This window comes from Hipposideros armiger, unplaced genomic scaffold (genome assembly GCF_001890085.2).
Source record: "Hipposideros armiger isolate ML-2016 unplaced genomic scaffold, ASM189008v1 scaffold_128, whole genome shotgun sequence".
Classification (NCBI taxonomy): domain Eukaryota; kingdom Metazoa; phylum Chordata; class Mammalia; order Chiroptera; family Hipposideridae; genus Hipposideros; species Hipposideros armiger.
Window position 1 is genome coordinate 3185774 of NW_017731478.1, and position 15283 is coordinate 3201056.

At 44.2% G+C, this 15283-nt stretch overlaps 2 protein-coding genes across 4 annotated transcripts in view; one reads left to right on the top strand and one right to left on the bottom strand.

Moving 5' to 3' along the window:
* Nucleotides 1–15283, top strand: part of IFT81 (intraflagellar transport 81) — a 192523-nt gene that overhangs the window by 31602 nt on the left and 145638 nt on the right. The window lies entirely within an intron of this gene.
* Nucleotides 7–15283, bottom strand: part of P2RX7 (purinergic receptor P2X 7) — a 45230-nt gene continuing 29953 nt past the window's right edge. The window contains exons 8-13 of the mRNA XM_019648889.1: nt 13912–14063; nt 7321–7411; nt 5540–5605; nt 5299–5448; nt 3410–3511; nt 7–1644 (exon numbers count right to left, since the gene is read on the bottom strand). Of these exons, the coding sequence (XP_019504434.1) occupies nt 1147–1644; nt 3410–3511; nt 5299–5448; nt 5540–5605; nt 7321–7411; nt 13912–14063 (1059 nt within the window). The 3' untranslated portion in view covers nt 7–1146. The remainder of the gene's footprint in view (nt 1645–3409; nt 3512–5298; nt 5449–5539; nt 5606–7320; nt 7412–13911; nt 14064–15283) is intronic.

Consider the following 15283-nt stretch of genomic DNA (forward strand, 5'->3'; position numbering starts at 1 on the left):
TGATGGGATTTCAGGGCTGGGCTGGTGCATTACCTGATTTGGTCTGCAGCCCTCCTAGAACTGCCCAATAGAAACCTAGGTTCCTCAGGGGCTCCAGGGGTGCTCCAAACTTCCTAAGAACCTTAGAACCAGGGAAGAAGGTATGGGCTGAGTCTGTGGCCCCACGAGTCAGGCCTGCTCTCTTGTCTCAGTTATCTGTTGCTGTGTAGCAAACAACCCAGAACTTGTGGCTTGAAAGAACATTTTTGTTCTGTGGGTTCACTGGGCAGCTGTCACTTGGGGTGTCTCATGCAGTTGCAGTCATATGTTAGCAGGCTCTGGAATCAGCTGAAGGCGTCTTCTCTCCCGCATCTGGCGACTGGGCTTGGATGGTGTGAAAGCTGGGGACTGGCCGGGCATCTCTCCTCTGCACGTGGCTGCGTGGGCTTCCTCACAGCAGGGCGGTCTCTGGACAGTCCGGCTTTTTCCCGGAGGCTGCCTTCCTTCACAGCAAGAGTGTCAAGGGACAGGGAGTGGAAGCTGCCAGCCTCTTAAGACCGAGACCTTGAAGCTGACACAGTGTCACTTCCACGATTGGATAAGCAATCAGAGCCGCCCAGACACGAGGGGAGGAGACATAACCCTCAGGGCCTGAGGGACAAGTGCCAAAGAATTTGTGGCCACTTTTGATTCTCCACACTCTCCAACCAGGACCCAAAGGGCTTGTTCATACAGTAGTTTGGCCGTTATCCTAGTCTGACCTCATAATGAGCTGCTTTGTATTCATGTAATTCTTTATGCATCAACAAGGAAGTTCATGTATACTCTCAGTTTTTCCTCCAATACCTCTGTGATATAGTAGATTGGATAAGAAGGTGACTGAGGTACAGAGGCTCAAGGCCTGGGAATCACACAACTCCCTGGGGACAGAATCGAGACAGACACCTGAATCTCCTGACTTTTGGTCCGTGCTGAGGGATTCTGGTGTGTGTGTGTGTGTGTGTGTGTGTGTGTGTGTGTGTGTGTGTGTAACCAGGTCTCTGTGCTCTGACACACATAGAGCTATAGCAGAGGAAAGCACATTTCCCTTTGTCTGAAAATCTGGACACAGATCTTTGCAGGTGAAGCTCAAAGTGCAAGCAAAGTTGCTGTTACAAGCACAGGGCATCAGTAAGGACTCTTGAAGCCACTGTACTGGCCGTTACTCTTGGGAAACTCTTTCCGGATTCTCCAGCGGCAGCAGCTGGGCAGGATGGCGAAGTCGGCCAGGTCCTGGGAGCCAAAGCGCCAGGTGGCATAGCACCGGTAGGCACAGTGCCGCAGCTGGCTGTTGGTGGAGTCTGCGTCCAGCTCCAGCAGGGGTTCCTGGTACAGCAGGAGGAACCGCAGGGCCCCTCGGGACAGAACGAGCTTCCTGAATGGCTCGGAGGTAGTGATGCAAGCACCTGGCTTCTTCCGACAGCACAGCTCCTCCAGGCATCGGCGGCGCTCGGGCAGCTCGGATGGGAGGCAGTTTCCACACTGGCACCAACCAGGGCTATTGCTGGGCCTCGGAGTCGCCGCTTCACTAAGTAGCTGGATTTCCTCTGGTTGTCCTGGCATGGGGCGTGGGTCCTGGAGAGACAGCGGCAGCCTGGACAACAGTGTGAAGTCCATCAAGGGTCTCTGAAAAAGTCAAGTTTCCAAAGCCATCAGCAGGGACAGCCCCTAGGGTTCTAGGTTCTTTCATTTTATTATTAACTTATAAAATTTACTATTGCATCAATACTAGTAGCTATCATTCATTAAACATGTATCAGGACGGTGATAGTCTTTTACAAGCATTGTCTCATTTAAGCCTTCGAAGAACCTCATGAGATACGGGTCCTTATCTCCACTGTACATATTTAGAAAGTGTAGTTCGGAATAGCAGACTTGGATGCAGATACCACCTCTTCAAAGAGACGGTCTTGCCCTGACCACCCAGTCCAGGTAGTCGGCCTCCTCCCAGCTCATTCTCTTACTCAACGGTTCTCAACCTTCCTAATGCCGCGACCCCTTAATACAGTTCCTCATGTTGTGGTGACCCCCAACCATAAAATTATTTTCATTGCTACTCTGTAACTGTAATTTTGCTACTGTTCTGAATCGTAATGTAAATATCTTTTTGTTTTCTGATGGTCTGAGGCGACCCCTGTGAAAGGGTCGTTGGACCCCCAAAGGGGTTGCGACCCACAGGTTGAGAACCGCTGTCTTACTGCATCATGAGCCTTTACGTTCTTCCTTGTACTCATCACCATGTTTACTTGATGACTCTCCCTCTGCATGAAAGCAGGGGCCCTGTCTGCTTTATTTATTTTCACATCCCCAGTGCCTAGGGCAGACAGTACCCAGCACATAGGAGATAGTAAATAGTTGCTGACTTCACTCCACTCTCTCCTTTCCCTCCAGGCTCCCTCTTCTGACGCATCTGTTTGTTATGCTCCAAGAGAAGCTGCCATAATTGCCATCATCTAGAAATGTCTGTTCTTAGGGACATATAGCTTCATTCACCAAAGTCTGAGTCAAGTACATTAAAAATCAATAGTCCTTGTACATAAATGTTCACAGCAGCACACCTTGGCTTCAGACTTTTAGCGTCCAGAACTGCGAGACAGTAAATTTTTGTTGTTTTAAGATACTTGGTGGTAATTTATTATGGCAACTGTAGAAAACGGATCCGTTAGTGAAGATGCCCAACAGCCAGAACTGCTGGGGAGAGTGCGAATTAGAACAGCCGCTTAGAGAATGGTGTGGTAGTGTCTGCTAAAGCCAAACATATGCCTGCCTTGTGACTCAGCCATGCCACTGCTAGGTGCCATATGTTTACCATCACTGGTATGAGCCCCAAACTGGCAACTACCCAAATGTCCACCAGCAATAGAAGGGATAAATAAATTGGATATTTGTCAAACAGAAATTATACAGCAACGAGAATGAACTGTTGATATACACAAAACCATGAATGATTCTCCCAAAAATAATGTTGAGTGAAAGAAGGCAGACCTACAACAGAATATATATACTGAGTATATACTATAGGATTCAAATTTTATAAAATTCTAGAAAAGGTAACCATGGTGCTGTACACCTGAAACGAATATAATATTGAATGTCAACCATAAATGAAAATTTTTTTTTTAAATTCTAGATGAGATCAAATTAATCTTTGGATACAGGATAATGATGACTTTTAAGGGAGAGTGGTGATTGGGTAGAAGCATGAAAGGGACTTCTGCTAGTAATAATACCCACTTTTTAAAATCTGGGTGCTGGTTTGCTGATTCCATATGTTTATTTTGTTAAAATTTGACTGTGATTTGTACATATTTTTATATTGAATAGTAAGTTTTCTTAAATACACACACACACACACACACACACACACACACGACTACATGTTTTAACTTACTTGGACTTTTTCGCCTTTGACATTTTGCAGGCTTCTCCCAAGTAGCTGCTGATCCACCATCCTAATGTGGAGTTCATCCACAAAGGACACATATTTTAGCGTCTACGGAAAGAAGGTTTAAACATTTACCTATTTTTGTATAGCATTGTCAAGAATTGTATACATGAACATATCTAAAGGCAAGTGTTATTCCCATATACCAAATGGCAAACTGTTAAACAAGTTAACCCAAATCTCTTGCTAACCAAGAATGTATGATTTTGGAGTCTAAAGGAAAATCAGAAACGGAACCCTGTGCACTTTAATTTGTGGACTCTGAGTATCCACAGCCTAATGTCTAATGTTTTTAGGTCCCCCAAGAGCTATAGAAAATATCTTTGCTGTGTTTCCTCTGTTTCAGCTACTCTAGATTGAATATCTTCAGAAAATTATACTATTGCTACTTATAGTATTTATATTTTCATTAAATTTCACCCCATCCTGGGCCATGAAATAGTGATGATTTTTAGTTGCAAAGATGAACTTTGATTTCCAGTTGTGTACACATGTACAATGGACAATGAATGGTGCATTCAGCTGCTGGCAAAGGACAGTAATGCTCTTGGGTCAGGGGAAGACAAAGAAACCCTCTTTGTCGTTTTTAAGGACCAGAGATTGTGCGTTGATTGGGGGAAGTCAAGTGTAGAGAACCTGCTTAGTAAAGTCCACATTAAACAATCAAAACAATACAGATGAGCTAAAATTCCCTTGGCGAGTCCCCCATCTTAGGCTTCTTTTCAGAAGGAATCATTGTTATCGCTTTTTTGTGTGTGTCCAATGCCTTTTTGTATACATATATTCCCCCTACACACACACAAGTGTGTGTGTATAATACATATAGAAAATACAGAGAATATATATGTATGTTTGTGTATATATGTACGTATGTAACACACATGTTGAAAATACATAGCATTCGTTTACATGTGCAGTTGTTTTTTAACCTATATCTCGTACCACATATGTTGTTCTATAGTTTGCTTTTTTCCCCTCAGGAAACTCTTTTGGATATTTGCTCAGGCCAGTACCTGTAACATAGTGGTGATGAACATGGCTTCTGAAACCAGCCTGCTTCAGCTGGGATTTCAGCCCCACCACTTACAAACTCTATGACTTTGGACAAATTGTTCAAACTTCCTCCTGTGCCTCAATGTCCCCATCTATAGAAAGAGATAATAATAGCACCTATCTGTAGGGTTGTTGTGAGGATGCAGTGAGTTATTATTTATATATATATATATATATATGTATATATATATATATATATATATCACTTCAAAGTGCTATACAAACGTTTCCTATTATTATTATCATCTCCTTCATCCTTTTAACCTGGTGCCTGCCATGCCTTGCTATGGATTTATCATAGTTTAATGCACTGTTCCGCCTATTGGACATTTGGCTGAATGCTCTTTCTTCAGTTACAGACAGTGCCGTAATGGACGTGTTGTGCATGTGTACTACTTGGGTACTCGTGTGAGTGTTGCTCTAGGGCAGGTCTGGAGAAGCGGGAATGCCAGGCTCTACGTTATGTCCCATGTAAGTGTTACTAGATGCTGCGAATTGTTGTCCAAAGTCATCATGCTATTTTTTTGACTGTCCCAATTTAATAAAACTGACAAGTCCTGGAACCTAAAACTTTGTTCTCCCCATCTCTTGCCTCTCCATTTTTGTTTCTATTCTTCCCTAAGACCAAAGGATTCACCTGCAAGATGGTAGATCAGGGTAGAGTCCGGAGATGTGTCCGCCACGGGACCAGACCTGTGATTCTGGCCTTATTGTTGCCCATTTCTCAGCAATCTAACAGACTGCTGGGGTGTTGGGTGTCTCACAGACACAGTGAGCCTTACCGGCTTTGGCTCCACAATGGACTCACATTTCTTCCTGTAATAGTACTCATTGACCGCACAGCACTCGCAGCACTTGCAACTGGGATACACGTGGGTTCGGCAGCACGTACTCGAGTAAGTGTTGATGAGGAAGTCAATGAACATAGTGGCCTGCGAAGAACCCCGACAAGCGCAGTGTTAGTAAAAGTTTTTTTTTCCCCCCAAACCATTTCCATAAAGCATGAGAAGGACAATGCCTTACCAAACCAAAGTAGGAGAGGGTTGAGCCGATGTACACGATGAGCTGGATAATGTCAAGTTTTCCTCCCTGAGAACAGAGTGGGAGAGGTTACTTGGCTGAAATTCAGAGCAATGTTCTTTTGTTCCAACGTGTAATTCTTAGTTCCAGCCAAGGGGGTGGGGGTGGGGGTGGGGAGGTGTCTGGCGCTGTGACTTTTGTACTTGCGTCCAAGGTGTTCACATAGAAACTGCAGAGACTGACAATGTGATTCTCATCGTCCTGTTTCTGCCTTCCGAGAGGTGCTTGAAAACGTGCCTGTTTTAAACAGAGAAGCACTGGAACCCACACACTGAGCGGAGAACCACGGAAGGTTGTTTTTCCACACACAGTGAGAGCTTCAGGCAGCTTTCGCTGAAGGTGGTTGGAGATTGCTTTGGAAATAGAGGGAAGGAATGTCTGCACCAACTTTTCCCTGAGGCGTCCCTGTGGCTTTTATTCTCAGTGGTCTTTTTACTCACTCAGTGAAAGCTCATTGATTCTTGTGCTGCTTATCACCATGTTACGTAAATAATATGCTGTCGGACAAGGTGTCATGGGCATCTTGATTTTTACATGCCCAGCATCTCCTCCTTCTGGAGCCAGCACCCCAGTTTTCCTTTGGAGAACTATCTCTGTGCATACTCGGTGTGGAGGAAAGACTGTTCTATGATGTGACCACTGTCTGACTCGAGAGCTGGCCCTGGGCCAGAATGGATATTGCTTACCGCAATCCCCCGTTGGAGACTGTCTGATGGTAATCCATGTTCATCCTGACATAAATCAGCACCCCTCCCTGTCCCCTGCTACCTGCTGGTTCCTGGAACAGGCCGTTGCCCTGACCGGGTCAAGCATGTAATTTCCCGTACCTGGTAGCATTCTTGTACCTGTGACTCTCCCCGTTTTGCCCTACGTAATTCTTTGATGCCTGTTAAGTGGCGCAGGGATCCATTTTGTGTTGCAGCCGCCCCAGGCGCACCTCGGAAGTAGTAAATTCCCCTAATGAACTCTGTTCATTACCAGGCTGGAGTGGTCTGCCTCTTCCTTAGGGCTTTTCCTGCCCTCTGCTTACAGAGGTAGATGTTCAGTTCCCGGACCTTGCCCTGGGTCTGTGTGTACTAACACTTGGTCCTTGTAGTTTTGGGGGAGGGGCTGATTCAGGGCTGCTCCAAGACCAGCCACTTAGAGTGTGGCGTGACCTTGGTCCCAGTGATTAGTTGAGGTTGGTAAATATAAGGATCCGCCTGACACGACCACGTAGAGGTGGACAGCTGAGGGCAAGGCCAAAGCAGAGGAAAACAGACGTAAGACGTTGAGGGAGGCACATTCCTGACAATGATGTTGGAGGACCTGGATCCAGCCATGTCTGAAGCCTGAAATTGCCCCTGGACTTCTCAGTTACGTGAACTAAACAAACAAAAAACCTTTTTTTTTTTTCCCCTAAGGCAATATGAGTTGGATTCTGTTACTACTGTATTTCTGTATTTTACAGAGGGATTTCTTTCTCCTTTTTTTTTAAGCATCAGGCTATTTTTAAAGTTGACTATTAGATTTTTTTTTCTCCCGTCTCACTCTTGTACTCCTCAGATGACCTGTTCATGGACAGAACCCCAAGGACACCTCTTCCCCGTCTCCTTATCCCACAAGTGAGATGCACAGTGCCAGCTAATGACTATCACCCAGCATTCACCCCTGGAGGCACTACAGCAAACATGAGGACAGGGTCGTAGGAATGGAGGTGCCCGTGGCTGGGAACAGAGACTTACGGTGCCAAAAACCAGGATGTCAAAACGGATCCCAAAGACTTTGATCAGGGTCCTCTTTTCAACATTGTTTTCCTTATAGTACTTGGCGTATCTGTTGGAGGAAAAGGATCCATATTTATAAAGATCTGTCGGAAAGTGCTGGTATTTTAGGAAAAGAGAAACCCAAACAATAGCTAATCTGGTCTTCCTTATCCATCTTCTGGCTCTGCGGTGGTTGGCAGAGGGAACAACACAATCCAAATTTAGGGATTACTCCCCGGGACCACCTGGAACGGAAGCGCCACTTCCGCACATCACCTCCTCCACTTACGCCGTCACGGAGGGATGAAAAATGGCGTTTTGTTGAAGATTAAAAGGAACAATTTTTAACCAAAACAGGATTAACAAAAAGCAGAGAAATGAAAAAACTTTAAGCAATCGGATTATTCCTTAAGAGGGAAACAGGTTTTCTAGAACCAAGTGTTGAGGGGGAGGGAGTGTGTGTGTGTGGGGGGGTGAATCTTAGATACTAATCACTGGATGGGGACAGGTGCCCCTCAGCGTCTGTTCTAACTCTATTTTCATAGATTCTGTATTTGTCTACTTGGCAACCATCATCACAGGGCCGAACTCACAACTAAAGTTGTTTACGTGTCCCCTGCAACCCAGCTTTTGCAAGTGCATGAAAATCATGTTACAGACCCTCGGACCCAACCACCTCTTTGATCTAACTCTCACACTGCCTTAAATCACCCAGGACCAGGTACCAGACCATGCCTATAGCCCAGAGCCTGTTCACATGACTCAAACTAGCCAATCCTAAGCTGTTTTCCCTGCCCTGTCTTGTCTTTCCCACAAGGCTCTGGGCTTGGCTTTCCCCTTGCTCTGGCTAACTGCCTGACCAAACCCGGTGCTTCCCTTTGTGGCCCTGTGTGTGCTCGCCTGCTCGTCCTCTTTGGGAGTGTAATAAAATTCTCATTTAAAAGGCATTCACCTCTCCGTGTCATCACTCAGTCACCTTTATATGTGAAGACCGGGGCCCAAATCACAGTACCCCAAATATGCATCTCTCACCAGTGCCGTAGTAAGGAAAAGTGGCGTTTGTTTTTCATGAATAGTTAGGGAGGCTTAAACCACATGCCTCAAGAAAGTTAAATCTGTCTCTCCGTCTTACCACCTCTTGATGGCTGTTTTTAGGTAAGGGTATGTATTTTCTTTCCGAGTTATTAATTTGCAGTCTATTTACAGGTGAGAGGGAGAAAGAAAACAGGAGACAGACGCTGTGCCGCAATGTAGAAGGGAACATCTGAAACGCTTTTTTTTTTTTTTTAACACAATCTGACGTTGAGATGTGTTAGATATTTTCAGGCATGCGTTTCCGGCCAGAGGGGTTTCAATATCTTGACATCTGATTGTTCTCATTCCATGACAGTTCCTTCTTCTGCTGTCTATTGAGTGACTTGTTTTTTTAAAACACAGAGCAAGCAACCATCACTCCATGCCCAGGGGGTGCATTATCTCTTTATGAAAGATGGTTTGACCGGGAAGGTTAACATGATGCAGTAAATACTTGAATTTCTGCCTTCAGGTTTTGGTACAGTGGTTCTCAAACTGAGGGCAAGAATCACTTGGGAAGTGTGTTCAAATGCAGATTCCTGGGCCTTTCTCTCAAAGGGTGGTTTCAGAGGGTCTGCGGGTTTCTAGGAACCTGTATTTCCAGGAAAGGTACCAAGTGGTTCTGGTGCAGGTGTTCAGTGGGCCGCACTCTGAGAAACAGTAGGCCATGGGCAGGGATGTTTTTTTGCACACCATAATGAATGGGTTAAATAGCCCCCCTCCAAAAAATACACCCACGTACGTAACTCCTGTACCTGTGAGTGTGACCTTATTTGGAAATAGAGTGTGCAGATGTAGTTAAGGGTCTCAAGATGCGAGCATCCTGAATTTAGAATGGTCCCTAAATCCAGTGACTGGGGTCCTTGCAAGAGAAAGGAGAGGGAGAGTTGAAACAAACACAGAGGAGAAGGCCATGTAAAGATAGAGGCAGAGATTGGAGTGATGCAGCCACAAGCTAAGGAACGCCTAGAGCCCCCAGGAGCTGGAAGAGGCAGGAAGGATCCTTCTCTAGAGACTTCAAAGAGAGCGTGTCCCTGTGGACACCTGGATTTTGGACTTCTGACCTCTAGAACTGTGAGAGAATAAATTTCTGTTGTGTAAGCCGAGTATATGGTCATGTGTCACAGCAGGCACAAGGAACTAATACAATCACATACCCATTCTGAACCAGAGAAGTGCACTGGGCCCTCTGTGTGGGTCTGCTCCGCCTACACATGCTGTAAATAAACTGAATCATATGTTCATCTAATAAGCACCTTTTGCCAAGGACACCTTTTGGTAAAGGACAAAATTCCGTCTTGTGATCAACTCCTTTAAATTCCTATGTTTTAGAAAGTTCTGTTTCCTCATATACCTCATATCACCTGCAATTACCTTTTCTTTCGTGTGGCTATTTGAAAATAACTTGTCCAGTTTTACCTGTCAGATTTGGACAGTTTATTTTGGCCAAAGATTTCTTCTGGTGCTCATTCTACACAACATAATGCTCAAGACTTTGTTCTAAAAGACTTTCAACATCATAACAATTTCTGTTCTTCAGAAAGCTCAGATCTCTCCAGGAGCTAATGTTCTTAGGCTTGGCTCCACAACTTGAAGGACGTTTGCTAACATCTGGTTGGTACATTGCCCTGCATGCTTCTTCTGATTGCTTAAAAAAAAGCAGCCCCTGAGGACAGTCCAGGGACTACTGATCCCATCCTCTCTTCTTGCTGATGGCCATAAGCCTACTCAGTAGAGCAGCAGGGGACGATCAAAAACGTTACCTAAACTCAGAGCTGGTCTCAAAGCCCTGGATGAAACTATGGCGACCTAAAGGAGGTAAAAAAAAACACAAAAAAACTGTCTGGTGTCTTGATCTCAGCCAGCCTTTGGTCGAGGGTCTCAAACTCAAATCCCTACAAAAGCCTGGCAGATAACAGAAATGGGTCATGCGGGCCAGGTATCAGGCAATAAAGAGTGGTGGGGACTGTGGCAAACCAAAAAACATGCCCCTTCTAAAGGAAACCACTGATAGCTCTGGCTGAGTTCTGCTGTGTAGGTTATAAACCCAGAGTTGTCAAACAGTTTAATTTCTTTTTTTCCAAATATTATAGTTTAATTTTTCAAAAAAAGCAGGGAGTCTAGATTTTTATGTAGAATGTCCCAACTTTGCAAACATGCAGGCCAAAAACAAAAATAAAAACATAGTTGAAGGCTGCTTGCCAGTTTATGAGGTTGCTTTAAGTAACATCTAAAAAGGAAGTACTTTGGGGTGCTGGATGATATATCTTAGGCCAGTGCTACTTAAACTTTAATGTGCACATGAATCTCCTGGAAGCCTTGTTAGAATGCAGCTTCTCATTCAGTAAGTTGAGAGTGGGGCTTGTGATTCTGCATGATAACAAGTGCCCAGGTGAGGCCCATACTGCTGGTTCCAGGGCCACATTCTGAGTATCAAGGTTCTCAAACGTGATCAGTGGTTCTCAGACGTGAGTGTGCACCAGATGGGCTTGTGAAGATCATCCCCCAGAGTGTCTGATTCAGTAGGTCTGGGGGCAGAGCCTGAGAATTTGCATTTCTAACAAGTTCCCATGTGATGCTGGTGCCGGGGACCACACTTTGAGAACCACTGGTCTAGACCATTAATTCCGAAGGTATTAGGAGATGGCAAAATGTTTTGCAAGTTGATTCCTCTAACATGGGCTCCTGCGTGTACAGTTTCTCTTCTTAACTAAGAAAGCACAATCCTCAGGAAAGCACATGATGTCTGCAGGAGTGTCACCCCGTGCTTGGAGAGGCCCTCCCTGGTCGCATCTCCAATTGGGCACCCACCATCACAGTATCTTGTTTGATTTTCTTCACAGCATTTATCATCATCTGAAATGGCCTTGTTGGAGTTGTTTGTTTGTACTCCTGAGGTATAAATTACATACAATAAAATGCACAAGTCCTAGGGTTTCAGTTCAATAAGTTTTGACAAATCCCCTGTGTAACCTATACCCCATCAAGATCTAGAACATCCCATCATCCCAGAAAATTCTTTCCAATGAGTTCCTATTCCCGCCCCCACTTCCAATCCCTACTCCCCAACCTGGCAACCACTGTTCTGTCTTTTATCATCATAGGTAAGTTTTGCCTGTTCTTACACTTCGTTTAAATGGAATCCTAAAGTAATGTGTACTCATTTAGGTCTGGCTTCTTTCACTCAACATAATACCTGTGGGATTTGTCTATGTTGTTGCATGTATCAGTAGTTAGTTCCTTTTTAAATTTATACTAAGTAGTGTTTTATTATATAACCATATCACAATTTATTTCTCCATTCACCTGTTGTTGGACATTTGGGTTGTTTCCAGTTTGGGGCTCTTATGAACCAAGGCTGCTGTGAATGTTCGTGTACAAATCTTTGTGTGGACATGGGTTTCCATTTCTCTTGGGTAAATACCTAAGAGTGAGGTTTCTGGATTATAGGGTAGATGGATGTTGAACTTTATAAGAAATTTCCTGACAGTCCTCTCATGTTGGTTGTACCATTTGCACTCCCACTGGGATGTGTAAACATTTGGAATGGCCAGTTTTTTAAAATTTTAGCTGTTCTGGTGGGTGTGTAGTTGTATCTCATTGTGGTTTAAATTTGCATTTCCTTGATGATTAATGATGTTTCTTGCTGGGATTTTTTATTTACTTATACTTTTGTCATATATTGTACTTATAATGTTCTTATATTTATGTCCTACTAGAATATAAGCTCCATGAAATCACTTTATCTATTTTGTTTACCAATATATACTCATTAGAGCAACCAATAGTTGTTTTCTTCAATATACATATGTTTGATAAATGAAGACATGAGGAATGCCAATATCAATTTCCTACCAGCTTCATAGGCAAATTGTATAACTATTATTCTAGGGAATGTGGCAACTTGGCAACTCTTTCTGAAAAGGGAACAGCATAAGTTTACTTTGTTCCTGGAACGCGGGCTTAAAATGACAAGCCATCACCACAGTTACAGAAACCAGCCTGGCTCCCATAGGCAATGATAAGTCATGGAAACTGTGTTAGAAGCCTCCAACTGAAGGCCAAGTTAGTGCTGGGACAGAGTTGTAGGAACAGGCTGAAAAAACAATGCAGACATTGGCGGTAATGTGGAAACTAAGTTAGGATGGCACGGGGTCACCACTGGGCAAAAGTCAGGTCAGGATCAGAGGAGTGAACTGTGCAGAGGGTCAAAACGAGTAGATGAGCACCAAACCAAGCTCCAGCCAGCTTAAGAGTGAAAATGAACCAGGATTCTAGTGAACTCATAGGGTTGAAGTCCAGAAGCCAGAAGCATATACGATATACTGCAAAGAACCTTAAAAGTGAGACAAGACTGCAGTGAGGAAGCAACATGGCCCAGGGTATCAGGACTCCTTAAACTGTTCTTACCAAAAGGACATTCAATCAAGATGGCAGCCTGAGCTAGTGCAGGAAGCCCACCACCTCTCACCCCATACACAAAGAAGTGCAAGATAAAATATTTTGAAAATCGTATCAATATATCACTGACCTCAAAACAAAAAAGGGCATTTTCTAGGTGCTAGAGATAAGTGGTGAGTGGGGACTGAAACCATGTGACCCCTTAGGCGTGCCCAGGCCAGATCTGTATCTGAGGAGCTAGAGTTTTAACACACTTCCGGGGAAGGGAGCTAAGGTTACAGATGCCCTACATGGCAACAGAACAGGGATGGGAGCTTTTTAGCAGGCTGAAGACATCCAGTGCCCACAAATTAAACTAAAACCTGGTCATAATTGATAGATGTCAGACAGTCCTGGCAGGGAACAACTACAAAATTACATAATCACCCCCCAAAAAATGCCTTCATGTCCCACGGCACACACAGCTTTGCACAGATCATTCTAGCTGCAGCCCACCAACAGATACCCCAAAGCCTCACAAATGAGGAATGCAGAAATTCCATCCACGTTGCTATAGGTGATAGGTCAGTGTGAAAGGGGTTGTACAGTAGAAGGGACCAAGGAAATAGGATCCGTAAGGTAAGAATGGGCTTCACTGAAACGATACTAGATGGCTTTGAGAAAGAACCAAATATAAATCCCACAAGTGAGAAATACAGCCATAGGAATACCCAATTATAACTGCGATGTGACCTCATATAAACCTCACGAAAGAATTGGTTACACCAAGGAAAATTCACCAGAGGGTTATCGGTTATCTCAGGGTAGAGGAATTGTAGGTGACTTTCATCCTCTTTTCTATTCTTTTTTTCTGTTTTCAAATTTTTGTTTGTTTGTTTTACAAAGAGTGTGCATCTCTTTAAGGATTAAAAAGAAAACAAAATTCATACAAAAATTCAATCACCATCTAGCTTTGAGAGGAAGTCCTTTACATTTATCTTGTTGCCTTGGGAACCAAATCTAGCCTGACTGACTGCTGGAGATGATGCAATTCAGCTGCGCCTGAAAGGTCCCTGGGGAGCCAAAGGTGGCCATTCTGACCTGGAGCGCTGTTACCTGAAGTTGTAGCCAGGACTCCTTGGACTTATGTACGAGGAATCATTGGTTGTCCTGTCGTCAAGGCGACGGAAACTGTATTTTGGACGGCAGCGATGGGACCAACTGTCCAGGTTGCAATCCCAGTGGATCTCAATGCCCATGATTCCTCCCTGGGGAAGACAACAAGAGGCAATCTCTTAAGTCCTGCTGGATGTGGCATGAAGCCACCAGACCTCTCCCTGCATAGCAGTGATCACCGAAGGGAAGGTTTTCTTTTTCAAGGAAAGATGCTGCTGAAAGGTTTCAGAGCCATGAGCGCAGCCCTGTCTAACACAGGTATTATTGTGGCAGCTGCAAACAGAGCTCCCTGCTCCTCCCATTCGGGACACACCGCTATTAGATCTGTTTTCCTAAAATGTAACTTTCAACAAACCACTCCCATAATCAAACACCTTTCAAGGTTCCCCTATTAAAGATAAAAATGAAACTTGTTAGGCTGGAATTCAGGGTGCTCCATCACGTTGTCTCTTCTGCTTTATCTGCCGACACTCCCCTAAGAGAAAGCTCTTATTCCAAACTGTCTACACCTTTCCCTGAACACATTTTGTACTTTCGTTGCTTTTTAAAAAACACCTTTATTGAGATATAGTTCACATACAGTTCAGCTATTTAAACTGTACAGCAGTTTTTAGTATGCCCACATATATGTGCAACTGTCACCACAATGTTGATGTTTTTATTTCCTCCAAAAGAAACCCCATAACCTTTAGTCATCATCCCTGTATCTCCTCTCCCAGCCCTAAGGGACCACTAATCTACTCTCTGTCTCTACAGAGTTCCTTATTCTGAACTTTCATATGAAAGATATCAAATACTGTGTGATTTTTTTTTTGTGTCGGGCTTCTTTCACTTAGCATAATGTTTTTAAAATTCATCCATGTTATAGCATGTATCTTTTTTGTGGTGAAAGCCTATTCCATTGTATGGATATGCTGCATTTTGTGTATCCATTCACCCTTTGATAGACATTTGGGTTGTTTCTACCTTTTCACTATTGTGAATAGTGCTGCAATGAACATTTATGTACAAGTTTTTGTGTGGACATATGTTGTCATTTCTCTTGGGTATATACTTAGGAGCGGAATTGCTGGGTCACACTTTGAACTTCTAAATCTTGGCCCTTACCCTTTTCTCCCAATGAAATGCTTCCCCCACCCGCCTCCCTAGCTAAATCTGCTTTATCCTCCAAGAAAGATCCAGCTCTGCCAGCCCAGTGGCTCAGTTGGTTAAGAGCTCACTCAAGAATTTGAGCTCTGAGCAACAGCGGTTCGATGCCAGGGCTGAGCTGAGCTGCTGCTGAGCTGCCAACAGGTGGCAGGATGGCTCAGCT